The sequence below is a fragment of the Haliaeetus albicilla genome, chromosome 22 (assembly GCF_947461875.1).
Source record: "Haliaeetus albicilla chromosome 22, bHalAlb1.1, whole genome shotgun sequence".
NCBI classification, from domain to species: domain Eukaryota; kingdom Metazoa; phylum Chordata; class Aves; order Accipitriformes; family Accipitridae; genus Haliaeetus; species Haliaeetus albicilla.
This window is the reverse complement of record NC_091504.1, coordinates 9,022,205-9,040,490: the sequence shown is the minus strand read 5'-3', so window position 1 is coordinate 9,040,490 and position 18,286 is coordinate 9,022,205. Positions and strand designations below refer to the sequence as shown.

At 40.5% G+C, this 18,286-nt stretch overlaps 1 protein-coding gene across 4 annotated transcripts in view; it reads right to left on the bottom strand.

The window, feature by feature from the left end:
• The window catches only part of CLUAP1 (clusterin associated protein 1), a 70,725-nt gene that overhangs the window by 13,109 nt on the left and 39,330 nt on the right, over positions 1-18,286 (bottom strand). For all 4 annotated transcript variants that reach the window (XM_069809725.1, XM_069809729.1, XM_069809726.1 and 1 more), the window contains exons 9-10: positions 10,957-11,029; positions 470-577 (exon numbers count right to left, since the gene is read on the bottom strand). In XM_069809725.1, the coding sequence (XP_069665826.1) occupies positions 470-577; positions 10,957-11,029 (181 nt within the window). The remainder of the gene's footprint in view (positions 1-469; positions 578-10,956; positions 11,030-18,286) is intronic.

Sequence of the window (18,286 nt, the reverse complement as noted above, 5' to 3'; positions counted from 1 at the left end):
CACTCCACATAAACAGCAGCAGAAGCCAGACGTCCTTCCCTGAAAGAAGTAACTCAGGTGTGTTGCATCAGTGACTGTGTCAGTGCAGGTGGCTTTACGGACTCACTAAAGGTCTCCTTTTGAAGAAGACTCTACTAGAATGAGTGTCAACAGCTAAAGGGAAATAAATGCTTTGCAATGAGGAATGGTATTACTTTTCTAAGGCTTTGTATAAAGCTACTTCAAGAATCTGTAAGGCAATACCAAGGAAAAGTTTTTCTCACATGGTACTTTTTTCAGTAAATAATCCTTAATTTCCTCCCCTGAAAGCACTATGTTTTCTCCACAAGACACTGTCCTCTTACAGCTCATGAGAACTGAGCAGTGCCAATCTCCTTGAACAATAACAGGGTCTTCTTAAATTTAAAGTCACTCAGATAATTCCAGCATATCCTTCTAAATAAAAGCAACTAAGGAAAGGTTAAGATACCTTGCAGTAGTGTTTCTGTGGTGGTGCGCTGCTTCATGATCTGCCTGTCTTCCACTTCATTATCGGATCCTTCATCCTCTTGAATCTCTACATCGGAATCATCATTATCTGGTTAAAACAAAAACAGTTGATAAATATCACTCAAACTAACCCATAACTCAGAATAGCAGTTGGACGCAAGAGATGCTAGCAGACTCTACCTTTGATCAAGTCCAAGATTAATTAAAAATACAGTTGCAAACAGAGCATTGGCTCTACTGATGAGCACAGGAGAACAGCCAACACCCACATCCTAAGGAAAGCATCCTTCTACACAGAAGTGCCAAAGAAGCATACAATATAAACAACTGTCTTGGGACAATCCTCAGATTGTACCATAAAGGTGCTGTTCTAAATACGCTCTCTGGGTGTGAAGCATATGTACAGTTTGAAGGTGCTATTTCAGCAATTGATTTAAAGATGAAAAATCTTTTAAAAGCATTTGGAAAGTGTGGGCTTATTAATACATCTCCTAGTCTTTTACCCTGACATAAGCAATATCAAAACCCATCTCCTTAGGCTCTTTTGCCTTTCCTAGGTTAGAAAAGCACAGTGAGACACCCCCAGATAAACAAAAGCAGTTACAACCAAACCCAAGATGCCTAGAGAGACAGGAAAGCTTCCCAAAATGCAGGAACTTCTTCAAATTTTTTCATAATCTGCCTTTGCTTTCTTCTTCCTATCCAAACTAAAGCCTACTTAGACCCTTACTCCCAGTTCTCCAGCCACCAAATTGAAACAAACCTAAAGGACTGAGATTAAATTGTCCTTCAGATGTTTGAAAGGATGACAGAAGTCTTCAGCTACTTAAAAGTGCCTGCAAAGAAAAGGGTAGACTGTTCTCCATGTCAGCTGTACAAGTTCTACCTTAAGGTTCACATGGTCAACCAAACTGGCTCTTCTCTGAGCCTGTTCTGAAGTAAAACAGCAGGTGGAAAGTTGGTGCAGAAGTGTGTGGAAAGTTTGGAGCAGGCTCTGCTCCATTTCAGTCTCCTTCTATCCCATGAGCTTCTTCCCCTCTCTCCTCGTTCATGCCAGCCTGCTTCTGTAAGCTCCTTGGCTCACTAAGACCAAGTTCTGCTTTCCAGCTACTGCCCAGTTATGATTATTTACTTCCCTCTTCAAACATTCAACCAATGAGGCAGATCCTCAGCTCCTATCATCTTAGGAACTCTTCTCACTTGTGTAGAGAGGAGCCCTATACATCAGCTGATCCTACAGCTCAGAGCTGATGCTGTGTGGTGGCCTGCCTGCAGGAGCTTGTGGAATTAGCCATGCTACGACAAATCCAAGAGGACACCGTGTGAGGTCAGCACCCAGCACAGCAACAATAGGTGTTAATTATTTAGAGAAAATAGGCAATTCTTTCTCAGGTACATTTAATTACACACATCTGAGCTGAAAATGGAAATAACTACTTTAATTATGATTAGTAATGAGCTGACACATCTTTGCAATATTTAATTATCAGACAATACACAAATATTAGACATTTTTCCATAATCTTTTTCATTGCAATATTAAGTTAATGACAAAATATAATGGCAAGGGATATATTTGATACCCTGGTAAGATTATGAGGCTCCAGCAATGTTAGCTACAATTTCTATTTGTGTTGCACTTTCTTCTTTGGCAAGTGAAGGAATCACTCACCGCTGCGTGACCTGCATAGTGTTTCTGTTTACCTGGTATTCAGGAAAGCGAGGTTTTGTCAGCCCTTGCCCAGGCAGACTCCTTAGGAAGAACCACGTGGAGTGTAAATAAAGGATTCAGGTTCGTGCTCTGTATGTTAAAGAACGAGACTATCTCATCTGTGATGGCTCTCACTGCTATTACTAAACTGCCCTCATTCTTATTTTGTGGGGTTTCTTTTTTTCTTCCTTCTTTTCTTCTTTTTTTTTTTTTTTTTTTTGAGCAGCAATTCCTCCCTTTCAGATTTTGTCATTTGTGCTCCTCCTGTTCTGCAGCACCACTGGCCAGAACTGAGGATGGCACAGAGAGCCCTTACAATTACTTTGCCAAACCACTTCAATTTCATCCCCATTAGCACTTTCTGCTTCTCGCTGGGATCTCCTGAGCATGAGCTGCCAGCTAAGATGGGGACTAATGGAGCCAGCGCTCTCCGCTGACAACCCAAAGTGGCAAACCCAGCTAAAACCACTTTGGGGACAGGACTTACAGCAGAGAGGCACAGCGATGCAGTTCTGCTCTGGTTGCAGGCACGGGTGTAATAACATGGGGCTTAAATTTTACATTTTGCTTTTCTGGAAAACTTTTTTTTTTTTTTTTTTTTAAACCTTTTGTGGTAACAGACTCTCAGATATAACATGTAAAATATATTTCCCTTGGGACAAAGCAGTGGCAAGAAGATGAGAACAGAAATGAATCTGCCATCTTCCTTCCACTGTACATAGAAGTGCTCTTTCCTAACCACACTGATGGCTTAACGCTCTCCTGAACCACGTGAACCCTTCTAGCTCCCTGTAGCACACTCCTGGGCACTCCAGCCATTTCTGACCCATTTCAACTTGCAAAAAGGAAGCTCATTTCATCATATAATTCCCCACAGTATCTTTCTGTTGGAAAGCGGGACTTGCAGGAAGATCCCATGGTGAGTAAGTGCCTTGCAATAGAAGTGATACCTACGGTGGTGAGGGAATCAGTGGCTGGAGGGCCCCAAGCTGCTGCTTTATGAAAGGAAATGGTTTAAAAACAGCTGGTTTTCTCCCTCACCCAGCCCTTTTCTTCTTTCCCTCAGGTTCTCTGCTATTCTCGATCCCCTCTTTCTCACACTATTTCTTTTATCCTTCTCCCCCACTACCTCAGATGTTGTAACCCTCGCCTGCCAGTGATGAAGTAGCAGTTTTCTGCTGTTCAGGCCACGTGCGGATGCCACAGAGTACCTCTGGCAAGCCCCAGAAAAGCATGCCTTGTGCCCCAGCTCTACACCTCTTGTCTTTCAAAGCACGTTCAGCAAGCCAAACCAGTAGTAACTGCACGCCTAGCTTTCCTTTACACCTTTAAAAATCCTGGATTACCTTTCAATACAAATGAAGAGAAGATTCATCAGGTGAATTATCAGCATATAAGCATAGTGCATCACTTTTTCTACCAAGTTGTGACTTTGAAACAAATCTTGTTACAGATCTACGATGAGAGTTTGGATATTCTTTGAATAGTCTAGCTGGAATTCTGATGCACCGCCAACACAAAGCATCACTATAGTGAACATAGGCTGGAGAATCAGAAAAGTGGCAGCTGCAAATGCAAATTCAGCAACAGTAAAATTTCTGCCCCCAAGCCTCCTGCCCACCACTTGGAAAGACATCGAGCACCTATTTCACTTACAAAAAAAAAAAAAAAAAAAAAGTATTGCTCTAATCCAGCTCAATGGCTGCTATCACCAAGCTTGGCTCTGTCCAGTATACAATCCCAGTTATCATCAGCTAAGCAGAATCATGCTGAGCCAAAATCCCAAGGACATAGAAGCAGAGCACAATGCTGAAATTTTATTTAAATACACAAGATAAAGACAAGCTGAGTACAGGCTTCTTAGCAGGATTAAATGGCAGACTAGTCCAATGCTGTGTGTGATCTGTCCTAGCTAGAGCACTACAGGGTTCAACCATCCTATATCCCTCATTGTACATGCCCAGTGTGTCCAGTTTTCAACAAAATATTCTTGGTATTCATAAAAAGGTGACAATTTAGAAAGTTTAATTTAACAACATATAGAAAGAAACTACTTGTTGCCCTAGGAGAAGTCACAACCACATCTCTGTGATACTGCCTAACAGATATTACAATGCATCAATTCCAGGGAGACAAGGCACATTCTTTATGGAGAAAATGTAGATTTTTCTTAGTATCAGCATAATGTAACAAAGATAATAAAGCATACTACTACAAATTCCCACGTACTAGTACATGGAGTACAGAACACATTCTAATGGGCCTGGCTTATGAGATTTGCATGGGTTTACGTGAAGATTATTTGACTTTTCACAACAAACCGCTATTCAGCAATCCACGTGCCCAAATTTAGGCCAATGCTGGCAGCTTACTGGAGTTGAAGGCTGGTATTTTAACAAGCTCCTGTATTTTTACTATGAAAAGGTAATGAACAGAACAACTCTATAAACTGTGTTTGGCCCATTTCCCCGCTGCTGTGATTTACTCTACTGCACGGAGAATACTGGCAAAATACCAGACTACCTGAGAGAGAATATACCGGGATTTTAAACTCTGCTTGCCTTACATTTCAATTTCATAAAGGTGGGTTTCAGTCAACTAAATTAGTTCCATTTAAAGCAGTCCAGCCACAAAAAGTACATCCTGGTTACAACTGAAAAACACTGCTCTCGGAAGATGCATTATTTTTTCCAAAGCACAGCTACTGTTTCCAGAAAAAGCCAGAGCAGATACCTGGACCAATAATACTGTATTTAAATGATTTAATTTTTGGTAGTTTGCAATGCTTGAAGGAAAACCAGCATGATTTAATAACTTACCAGTGATTTCATTACAGATTTGTTAGTTTGCATAAATATTCAAGTAAATGTATCCAACTGTAAAATAAGAAGGTACTGTGGTGAAGATAATGAGCACAAAGGACATTGTTTATTGATATGCTTTAGAATTAGATGTAAGTGTTGTTTAGCATGTTCAATTTCATAATAAAAATCACTGCTTTGAAAACACAGGCACTGGCTCCACAGCAATTACTGGATTCAGCAGGATGTTGATTTTGGTGAAAAAACATAAGGAGAAAAATCAAGTGGGCAACTGACAGCCACTTGATCCAAAATAAAATCCATTTAATAAATAGCATGACATTTTGGAACAGGAAAAAAAAGGGTGGGGGGAGAGAGATTGGGATTTTAATGTGACCAAAGGGAGAGTGAAGTTCAGGGCCCACTTGAAAGCCTCAGTTCTACCAAATCCATACTCTTGTCTCACCAAACTCAAGAGCATCAGGCTGCGTATCAGCCTGAACACTTATGTATTAGCAGGTCTGCAATTTGAACAGAAAGAAGTGCTTTGATATATAAATATCAGTAGGGAACATCCTCTGTCCTTAGCACAAAACTGAGATCTTTTGTCTGACCTCTAAGAAAAATTCATCCTGGTACTGAGAGCTACTGATCAAGGTCCGGACACTTGCGGCTCCTACTAACTTCAGCAGAAAGCTTGGATGTTCAGACCTGCATATACTAAAACTGGGCAATAACATACCAACAAATACCAACCAGCAGGTTGCAGAGGTAGGTTTAAGTGCACTTGCTTACCTTGCTTCGTCATTTTAAAATGCTCTATTGCTACAGTATCCAAACTCACATTTTTAATAGTAAGGATGATTAACTGCTAGCCAGGGAAAGCAATAGGTCTCTGTCACTTGAAATAATTAAAAATAACTCTCGATGACAAGCTCCATTTAAACTGGGATTTGTGGACTTGGCACAGGAATAAGTAGCTAAGTTATTTTTTGGCCCATTTTATAGAGAGGTCATATTCAGTGACCATAACTATTTCTAATGATCTTAGAAGCCAAGAATCCATCAAAGCACTATTAAATTAGAACATGAATTTGCAATTATTTAACAAGCAAAACACAAGACTATTGTGGACAAGTTCCAAATGTTTGTTACAGGAAGATGGATGGTTTGAGCATCCTGCTGGTGACAGTGCTGAGCATTAGCAACATCATCCAGGCATCTCGCCCTTGTGGGATTTACCCAGCGACTCACTACTACACTTCAAATGCTGCAATTGTTGCAATGGGGCTTTTTGTTTATCTGCTGTCAGATTTTAAAGCATCAGTTCTGGAGTAGAAAGGGTACAATACATTCAGCATAGCACCAAACCACAACAGTGTCATGAGATTTGCTATCCAAAGCACAACATCTATTTGCTCTGTTTAATTGAGCAAGACGATAGAGCTAAGCACATTTTGCTTGGCTCAGCGAGTAGAACTGGCCAAGGAAACACTTTGGCTGTGTATCGAGCAGAACTGAAGCTCTCCAGGAGCATGAGTTAATCCTGTTGCTATTGCTGAACAGTGCTGAAGTAGTGCAAATTTCAAAATGCTGTGTAACAGGGATGTTTATTCGTTCTACAGACCAAGCAAGAGTATACAGGGAGGGCTGACTGCAGCAGCCCACCAGAAAGTGGTACAGTCAATGAAAAATGCAGTTTTACAGCAAATACTTTTGCAAACTGATATCAAATCCTGGGCATAGCGTTACCCAAAAGAAATACAGGAAACATTTTGAAAAATTAAAAGGGTTTATATTTCCAAAACAAAGTATTTTACTTTTTTTAAACTACAGTTTATATAGTATGCTTTGAATGTGACAAAAAAAAAAATCTTAAAAAGAAACAATGTGAGGAAATGCATGTGAAAAAGAGAAGGATAGCTCGGTAAATGTAATAAGATGAGTAGTCTGAAAAACTGTTTCAGTCTAGAAACATTTCCACTTGTTACTTTTTGCTCAGCAAACATGATTTTTCAACCTTGGATGAACCTGAAAAAACCATCTTGAATTTCTGCTGCGTTCAGTGACCTTCCTAGCCCTCTCCATTATCAGAGCAACTCTTCACACAGCTATACCTGACAATAGTTCTATCAACAGCCTTCACAGTCCTCATCCGAGCAGTGCGTAATACAATGTTTTAAGAGTCACTGTTCCATTAACCACAAGGAAACCAAGCCCTGAGTTTCAGTCAATTGGCATTTGTTACTTTGCACCAACCTTGGATGTGCCACAAGGGCAGCAGGTTGTGTGAAAAACGCCACATTGTATATTGGTTTCTCTGAAGGCATGTGAAATAAAGATTTCAACAATAACAGCAGTTTACTTACCACCCATCACAAAAAAACATTTCTATACTGCTGCAAATACTGAATTGCATGTATTTTCGTCATGTAAATAATACTCAAAGCCTGATCTGTATCTAGAGTTCAACATCTTTAATAATTTAAGAATGGGTTTTCATATAACTTAGTGTTAGCTTTTCTTTTTTTTTTTTTAGTGCAGTGGTTTTATGGGGATGCTCTGTCAGAAATAAAAGATGATTTGCAATGTATGCAAGCAAAAGCAAAAAAGAACCAGGCTGTTTCTGAATTACAGTAAATATTTTTGCAAATTTTATGCGAGTACCACGACATAACCACAAGCTTTCTATATTCTTAACACAGACTGGTACAATTCAACCTACATTCCACAGCTCTTCTTTACAATAAACATTATTTAGGTTTCTCTGGTGTTAGTTCAGCCTGGAGCTGTCCAGAACTCCTGCAACTTCTGCTGTAGAGAAATGAACTGTTAATTTGCAACCCTTCTTACCCAATTAACAGGAGATAAGGTCAAAGGATCCAGACAATAAGAGAACTGCATCAATTACAAAGGTACGTAAAGGTAAGAGTCCTTACGGGGCAGAATGGATGCTGACTTTTATCACTTAATGGCAACAAATTTATCACCAGATTCCAGCCTATGCTGTTAGAAGAGCTTCATTAAGTGTTTTGCAGCTTTCAGGGGCAAAGCGTAATGCGAGTTAGAAAACCTTTCCTTTTCCTTGCAGGAGATACTGGCCCTGTGCTAGTCCTCTGTGTAGGAAAGCAACGAATCTGTTCAAATGAAGCTCACTCCTTCACCCCAGGCCTTGAAGGTTCAGCCAGAGAGTCTTAGGATACTGGGACACATTAGGCCAGCCTGCCTATCCTCCACTGAGTGGAGCTGCAAGGGGAAGAAGCTAATTCCTTCATCTCCAGAACCCACTGCAGGGGCAAGACCAAGTCAGAGCAGGTCTTACTTTAACAGTCCTGCAAGCAGGCACAACGTATTTGTTGGTGTGAAGGTCCAGGCAGCAAAGTCCTGAGTTTTTTGACAAACTGAAGATGGAAGACAACTTAGGATAAAAGCACTTCACTTTATGTGGGGGGCATTACTTAAAAATGCAAGTGGAATAAGTGAGTATTTTTTTCCTCCCAAAAACCTACGTTAGATGTTTCTGATGGTGAAGAAAAGCCCTTCTTTAATCTTCCTTGTGTCTGCCTCATTAACAGGGCACATCCTATCTTAGAAGGAGGATGTAGCATGCAGAGTCTCCAAACATAGGCGAAAGAAGGTTTAAGTGCTCCTGCCTGTAGCACTTTACATCATGTCCCCACAATACACACAATGCTCACAGTACTCGTTGATAAAATCACTAACCGTCAGACCAAGGTTGTAGGGCTCTTGGGAATCCTCTACAGCAGAAACTCCATCCCTTATCCCACTTCCTATTTCTAGTGTGAATTTCACAATTAACCTTTCGGCGGGGGAGGGGGGCAGAGGGGCAGTGTTGGGCAGGCAAAGCTGTTCAGTGATGCTGCACGATTCTCCTGCTGTTTGTTTCCTCTTGTGCAAAATATGTATTTTTCTTGTGACTAGGATCCTGGGATTAACATAACGGTTCTGTAAACATATCCCTAATAGGGCACTATGCCATTTAACACATTGACCTCTGCATTCTCTTACCAAAGCAAATCTCTTGGTTTTGAATTGTATAAAGGGCATCATAATGATGAGGGGAGGGGAGGAGAGTGGGGTCTGATCTAATGGGAAAGCGCAGCTTGGTACCTGATCATTACATGTTAGCAAACCGTGGTCTCAGAGAGCTTTACAACATTCAGTAAATTAACCTTACAGCATCCAGTAATGAAGCCGTGCTCCATGCTCGTGACTGGGGAAACAGCCTCCAAGAGCCAAATTTATTGTCTCAGTTACACCTCTGCAACTCTACAGACTTCCACACTGTGTGCAGATAAAGGCAGACTGTTGCTGACAAAGATGACTTGATTTTCCAAGGTTATGGGACAGTCAATAAATGAGCCAGCACTGAAAACCAGGATCCCGGTGCTCTTATCACTAGAATATATACGAATTATGACAATTAAGTACTTGAATAAAGATGTATTATGGTAATATTTTTAGGTCATTAAAAGTCATAGACGTATGTTCTCAGGTGGCAGTTAAATCACTCACTAAAAGGCAAGGTTCATATTATTTCAGAGATGCAAAATGACAGAATAATTTTCCAAGTGAAAATCCACAGACAAGGAGAAAGCAGGTCAGCAAATTTTCACATTATACTTCATGCTGCTAATTACTGATGAAAGATGTTTGTCTCCTCTTGAACTTATTTACCTTGGAAACTGTCAGATAGCACAACCTGGACTTTTTCACTCAAGTAAATCCTTGAAACAATTCAACATTCTTATAATTTATATTACAAATCCTATGTTTCAGCTAAAACTGCTTCACTTTTTACTGCATTGACATAAGAAGATGAGATCAAAGATGGGCAGAAATGAGTGAATTTCCTTTCACGAGCTTGCTCTGAAAATCTCTGCCAGCAAACAAAGCGTGAAGTGCAACTTTTATGTCTTTACTCAATTTCAGCTTTCATGAACTCTCCCTCTGATCCCGAGAATTAACTTTCCTTCTATTTTCTCCCACTACCATATAAAAATGTACATATGGCAATATTAAATACACAGGGGTAACTAATGAGGAAGTTCTTGCTGATGCTTGGCTCAAAAGTAGCAAAATCTGGTTTGTTAGCTTTCTGCAAAATCTCAAGAGGTTGTTATTCCCTTCTGATCCTCAGCTAGATTTTTAATTAAGAGTAAGTTTAGGAAAAAAAAAAAAACCCAACCCAAATTTTAATTGCATTCACATTTTGCAGGTACACTAAAATCAAGCAAATGCAAGCAGGCAAATGTGGATCCTACTTTGAAGATTAGTGATATTAAAGAAGATTTCAAGCTGAGAGTTTTTGATCTGTGAAAGTTATGATCTGATAGACACATCACAAAGAATTAGTCTGAATGCAAAACAAAACTCCACGCCATGCAATGTGGCAGGCTAACTACTGAGGACAGAAATTACACTCCTGTTTTACAAGGCACACCAGCACATGCGTAATACAAGGCAGTCAAGCAGTCTCACAAACCAATGAGACCACTCACCTACACGCAAGAATTTTGCTGAGTAGAATCATCTAACCAAGTTTGTTCGCAAACCAACCTTTCATCAGCAATCCCGTCATGCTGGGACAAGTGCTGTGTCCACAGTGAGCCCATACAGGCTTTCATAATAGTAAAATGAAGCCTAAAATCTGCTCACTGCAATTGCACAGCATGTTTAGTGGATGACTGTTTTCATCCCTCAGCACTGCAGGTAAAATTTACAAGGCAGAGGAGCATTCACAGAGGTTAGGTTCCCTATTTCACTGTTGTCTTTTTAAAGTTGTTATCATTTCACTTTTTCTAATATAGCCTGTTGACTGTCATCTACCCCATGTCTCCTCCACTTCATGCTTGTAAGTGGATACTTACACATGAAGTAGCCAATACTTAACAATTTCTCTGCTAATACAAGTGGTGAAGAAATCCCACTTACTTCCACTCTTAAGCAGGTGCTGTTCCTCTTCCTTCAGCCTGTTCTGCGTAAGATGTAGCATGTTTGCTGCTTCCTGTAAGAGGTGAAAACAGCTGAATTAGAAAAGCTGCCATATTGCCCAGTCAAGTAGCTAATTGTATGGTGCCACAACAACAGTTAAGGGCACTCACAGGTAGAATGAGAAAAGCAAATTTCAGCATTGAAAATATTTTATGAAAAAAGGTCTTAATTGAAACATGGGAGGTCCTACTTTGCCCATGAAGGTCAGGATGTAAAGCATATACCCAGCTAAAACAGTGAAATGAAAATCAACCATACAGTCCCAGTGGCTGAAACCTCACTTATCCCATTGAAAATGAGTTCATTTGTCTTCATCCCACAGAAAATTACTGCTGTTACAGAATGGAAGTGGCTTTCTTTGTAAAGCAGTCTTCGGTAGTTGTTTTCAACCAATACTCCATTAAACACCAGAAGTGGTTTGTGAAATGATTGCAGCTTCGTAATACACGAAGCAAACTAGAATAAATTCACACATTTCCACACATGCACACAAAATGGGAGCAAAAAGCCCTATCAATAAGCTGGAGAAGTATAGCCATACACTATACTATAGTATTCCGGTACAAAGGAGAACCACGACAGCAAGACTGCACAAGCCCGGTTTGTTGATTTTCTTTTTTGAATATAGCAGGTTGTTGGACAAAAACATGCTGAGAAACACTATAGTAATGACAGTATGATAAAGTTACAACAAATCCAGTTCAGAGCAAATGGAAAAAGGTAGGTAGAACAGTGGTTGCTGTGCTGATGAAGAGAAGCAATTCACAAGTCCCAGTGCATTCAAAAGAAGGCCAATGATAACAGAAAATGTTACCAAAAGGCCCACAAGGACTTATAAAACCTGTCTTGCACTGTCAACCAAGTAAGGAATGTGACAGCCCAGAAGGAAAGAAGCAAGCTGATGCTAGCGGGGTAGTGGCAGTTAAGACAGACATTCTCATTCCAGCATAATGGATTAGTAAGAGAACATGGCCAGCTCTGTAGACAGTAACTGATGAGAGTAATTTTAATCTTCTAGGATGCATGCACTTGCAGAACATCACAGACCAGGTAGACTAAAGGGACTATTTGATTGCTGAACATCACAAAGCAATTGTAGGTGGTGTTTCGCTGAGTTCAAGAAGTTCTCTATCCTGTTAGGACTAAAATCTAGCAAAGATACCAAGGGACTGAATTTTAGGAACTAAGGTTCACTATTCCAATAGCAGCATCAGACAGAAAAATAGATTTTTAATGACATCTAGTTTAAATTTGGGTAATGTTAATGGTGAATAGCAAACTAAATGTGATCGAGTAGGTAAGATACCAATGCATACAATCAGATTCAGATAGAACCTACAATACTAAACAGGTGGCAAATAACTGATGGAAGGATTTAGTCACAAATTTTGCTAATTTTAGGTCTCTTCAATTCCAGTCAAGCAAGACAAGTAGATAGGAAAGCTAATTAACTGTGGATTGAATTTTCTGAGTCTTTGATTTTTTTCTATGCAAAATATGCTTATAATTAAAAACACCAGTTGCTTCGACATGGTCAAATCTGCACATTTACAGTGCATTTGCGGAAAGGAAACATGGACTCGGTTGGAATATCCATGCGACAGAGGAAAGAACATAACAAGAGCATCTGAAAATGGTTGAATGGTGGGCAACGTTTTTACACTTTCAGGTGGAAATGTGTATCCATACGTATGGCAATAGTGCGCTAGCCGAGAAAGGAATATCTCCTCCTACCAACCTCTAAGCAGCAGCAAACCACCAACTCCCACCCAGCACACAAGGAAGTTGCTGGAAACAGAGGCCTGGGGACTGGCTGGCATGATGCATCATAACTTGGCATAAAGAACTAAGTCCTGGGAGTTGAAATTCATGCTGAAAAAGCATGCAGAGAAGATGCTTACACGTGGTAAGGGGAAGTGATATAAGTCACCTGTACCTGGTGAGAAACCCAGCCCCAGTGCCTCTCTCAAGGCCACAGAGGAAATAAATTCTGATCCAGAAATCTGCTTTGGACAACCATGCAAATTGTCTGCTGTACAAACTCTCCAGTACTAACAGAGACAATGGCTCCACGGATGCTAGGAAGACTGCTAATGATTGCTTGGGACTGTAGAAATAACACTGCAAAAATGAAGCAGGCATGACAGCTTGAAGGGCTATAAAGCAGAAAGGTCATGATGCAAAATCATACTGAATGAGACACTCCAGCAGCAACCTGCAACAATATAAACTACTGAAATCTCTGAAGTGATGGATGTATATTCTGCAGGGAAAAGCTAATTCCATCTGCAAGAACAAGGAAGGAAAAGACACAAGAATATTTTTATAACTTGTTTCATGTAGATTCAGAACATTTTAAATACCCTCTTTAGGAAACTGCTCTTCTTTATTAATTCCTTCTATAAGGCATAAATAACAGTGAGGACAGAAGAGCCTGACTGAAGATTAAAGGAAAGGGAAGATGCAAGGATGCTGAGGACAGTGCGGTTATGGTAAGTGGGCCAGTAAAGGTTACCTGCCTCCTCTTGATCCATGCTGTTGACCACAATACAAATGACTTCCATATAGCAGCAACACATCTGCACACTGCCTGCAAACCTGCACAGCTCAGTTCCACTGACAAGAAGGGTAACCAATGCAATGATTAACATTTTCCATCCTCTTCAGTGTTAGCAAAGCCTTTCTGAAGACTGATGAAAGTCGAAATGAATGTGGACGTGAGGCAAAATTTTCAGAGGTTTCTAGCTTCCAATGTTTCCTTCGGTCTCTGTAGCATATGCCCATTCCAAGACCTCCCTGTGCAACAGTGGGTCCCAACATTTTCTGACTGAGCTTCACAGTTGCTATCTCCTTTCCCTACCTCTTCCTCCCTATCTGGTTTCTCCCAGATGGTCAGTGATTTAAACAAGTCTTGCCCCTGCCTCAGCAAACATTTACAGTACAGCCTCGCCATTGCTATGTCTTATTGGACAAATGGAGTAAGTGAGGATCAATTAGCCACCTGAATCTCAACCCCACTGGCTGTTGCAGCCTATGCAGTGTGTATGGCAAAGAAAATGTACAGGGAGAAAAAAAGAAAGGACATTTCCCAAATGTCATGGGGGCAAATTCATAAACCCAGAAAACATTTAAAAAATGTTCACAGACCAGTGAAATAAAGGGTACAGATATAATCATTGCCTAATACTGTAATTCAGGGCACACTTTAAGACAGCTGAAGCTGGCAATTCAAATTCAGTCAAATAAGCAGTCACCCTGCCCTGCACCCAGGGCCACTTGCTCCTTGCCTTTTATCACTCTCCTGCTCTGGTGCAAGCATTTGTGCAGCGACACAAAGAAAACCTGGTGAAAACTAATCCATCAAAACAAAATTAAGCCAGGCTAATTCTCCACTGCAGTTCAGCATGTGGCTACACATATTCTTGACTGGCACAATGGAGGATGGGGTGTTGCAGTTGTGGGAAAAACAGCAGGGGTAAGAACACGGGGTACTGTTTGTTTCAGCTTCAGTGCTCATTTATGGACTTAAAATACAAGAGAAATGAAGTCTAAGAAAATGGTTTAACCATACATATGAGCAACTTCCCCTTTCCTCTAGTCTTACTTGTGCTGCTGTCAGCAGCTCAGCTGACCTCATAGCAAGCCAGCCCAGAACTTAACTGGCAGCAAAAATGTTGATTTTTCTACTGGTTTAGGTTTCTGAATAGCTCGATGCATGGTCAGTCAAATGCCGCTGTCAGCCCAAGGGAGCTGCTGAAACTGTACATTGTCCCTTCCAACAGCAGCCCATTGCTCCATCAGTTTAGCTGTGCTGCTGGACTACCCTGCAAAAGCTTATCAAAAACTGCAGCAACAAAAACTGTTTCAAAAGGGCAGCCTCAAACCAGTTGGAACCAGGACAGCATCAGATAAGTGCTGTTTATAGTCCTTAACAAGTAAGATCTTCAAAGGAGGAGGCGGAAGCAATGGCAGATCATATATTTAGAAGGTAAACAAAATTTATCACATAATTTTTTGAAGTTACATACTCAAAAGAATCTGCAGAGAAATCTTAGTTCTGTTAAATTAGTCAAAGAATTACAACAGCTTCATTGGTTTAAGATTTGGGGTTTAAAAACAATGACAACTTTTAAACAGCTGAGTCAGTGGCAGTTTCAGCTTCTCTTTTCCCCTGCTACTTTAATGACTGCAATCATCAGGCTGCATTTTTTGGCCTGACCAGCTTCCACCTTCACTGTGGACACTGCTCCTCACACTTTATGTTATCTTAACAGATGTGATTACATTATCTTTCACAGCTCTGTAAAAACAAAACCATGCTAATCAGAGATGTTTTTCTCTTTGAGGCTGGCCACTTCTGTGCGACCCAGGGCTTCTGAAATGTGACAAGGGAGAAAGCTAAGGGTGTGATGACAACTGTGCTTTTTTCATGCCCATTTTCTAACCAGTTCAGCAAGAATGTTACCTGTCTTCTACAGCACACTGAATGCACTAAAGACAAATGTATATTTTTTTGTAGAATGGAGTTGAATGAGCACAATACACAATATTCTGTATCTCAATCTACTTTAATTGGCAAAGCAGATGGCTTTCCATCTCCTATCTGACTATGAAAGTCTTCGGAAAACAGCAATAAAACAAAATGCACGGCTGTTTGGCAGAATGTTTTAATATAAACTAACCTATTGCTCTACAGACAAATAAAATGCCAATTGTGAGTTCCTACAGCAGGGTGAATGGGAGTTGGCTTTGAAAAATCTTTTTACAGAAAGCTATACAAAAGCAGAGCATGAGAAATGCTTTTTCATTTACTATTTTTTATAATTTCTTTAAGAGAAGGATTACTGAACAGCATGCAATTACAACTACATGGAAACTACACACAACTACATGCAGGGGCTGGGGTGGGGGGGATTGGTTGGGTCTTTTTTCATTTTCAAACAGATGCCAATATGCCACCATGCAGAATGTCCTCCAGCAGCAAACCCACAGACAACTAGCTGGGCCACTGACTCAGTGTTTGCCTTAGGGCAAGTGATCCAGGATTTGAATAAACCACATGATTTCTTGACTGCCAGTCCTTTATGATATACCTAATGCTATTGAGTATTGGTTTAAACAATAAAATCAAGTTGCTGAAATCATGAGATTGAAGACAACTCTGCCCCTGCAGATTCCAAAGCAGCAAGTCTAAAAGGCTCAAAACCAGAAGGAACAAAAATGATGCAGTATTTGATCATTTAAAACATCCCACTTTGGGGTGGTTTTTGTTTTGGTTTGGTTTGGGTTTTGGGGGGGTTTTTTTAAGTTAGTCTCAAAGTTTTGTTGGGAAAGTTGTGGAAAAAACAGTGGTGGGATTTTGAACACAAGGAATTTGTGCCCTGCAGCCAGCTGGCAGACAATGTGGTTAGCACTAAGTAGAAAGAAAAGGGAAAGAAGTGGGGAAAATAGGAAGGAGATAAGTATAAAAGAACAGGACAACACCTGCAGCTTGCTGACTTTTTTTGTTCAGATGCTAGCATTTCAATTTTTGCTTAGGCTATTCCTTCTGTTCTCAGACATCCTCCTAAACCCAGAAATCTCTCTAGACACCTCTATGTATAACCTTTTCATCTTAGTAAGGGAAAACAATGTTTCTTTCTGTTTTTTTTCTGGTGATTTGCTAGAGAATAGTGGTAATCCTACTGCTCTGTGGTACACTTAAAGTGTACCAATTTGATGATGGATTGAACCGCCTCATCTTCACCTTGCCTATTAATCTCAGCAGCTGTTTCTTGCTTTGTTATAGAACAAAGCAGCTGAGATTAGCTCTTGCTTCACGCACACAGTGGCATTTGTTTTTCATAATAGAGTGTTGCCACTCATTCAGAGGGGTTGAGATATAAGGACGAGGAGAAATTGTGTGGTGCCTGAATAGAGAATGTGACAGTACTCTTAATAAGAGGAAGCCTGCCAGGTACAACAGAAACGTAAGTGAACACAACACTGATGTTGCACAGCTAAAGTTCATGATACCATGAGGTAACAACCTACCCAGAGTTGTTTTTCAAGAGTAAAAGATGATGCTTCCTATATGGTGAACTACTATTAAATACCTCACCCTAAATTCATGTCTAGTTTTATGATTTGAATTGGAACATGGCTATGGTTCTGCTTGACTAAAAGTGACTGCAATGCTATGGGTTTCATTCCTTTTTATTCTGTTGAGGAATGAAGACTATGGGAGAGAGATAAGATCCATCTGAAAAAGTGGGGCAGAAGAATCTTTATTAACAGGCTTGCTAACCTATAAGAAGGGCTTCAAACCAGGTCTGCCAGGGAACGATGATGATGATGATATCCTGACAAGAAATGGTAGCACTGTGAACAGTGAAGGGGAGGCTCTGGCACATTCCTTGTGAAGGCAGCACAAGCAGGATCCCATCTCAAGCACCTGAACACAAGAACATCATAGGAAACAAAATGGGAGGAATTAGAAGGTGCATACATGCACGGCCTTGATCCCATCAGGATTACAGAAATATGGTGAGACCGCTTCTAGTTTGGAGAGTTGCACTAGATGGATATAGGCACTCTAGAAAGGACAGGCTGGAGGTGAGGAGGAGGAGGGGTTGCTGCCTCTGCAAAGGAGCAGCCTGAATGCTCTGAACATTGCCTTCTGATAGGTGATGAGCCCTTTGAGACTTTATGGTTAAGGATCAGAGGACAACCTGCTGACCTATAAAACGATACACATCATGCTGCATAAATGAATATACATTTTAACCTTGGACTTTTAAATGCCTATTGTTAGCAGATCACGTCACTTCAGTGAAAAAACAAAACCAAAAGTCACAGCTGGCAATATTACCAGAGGGGTCCTTTGGTTTCCCATCTCTTGTCTATAGACATTTGACCAGGACTTTCATTTTCCTACAAAAGTTACCAAAACTGAAAATTAAAAAAAATTCTTTCCATAACACACAATGTTGCACTCAGTAAATAGTGCAGAACCACAGGGAAGCTGGCTTACAGCTGCTTAGAGCCAGCAACAAAGCAGGACCCTGGCCTTCTGGCACAGAGATAGATTTTGCATCTAGAGGTTATTCTTCTTTGACTGATGATGCCACCTCAGTAACTATGAAGTGCTATCATTGTGATAGAGCTTTCTGATGAATACAGAAGCAGCAAACTCCACCAAACCCCCAGCATTAGATCAAGTACAGTGTTTTGGAAAATGTGGTCTCAAACAAATGAGCCATTGCTCCAAATACAGAGTTCTGCACCAGAA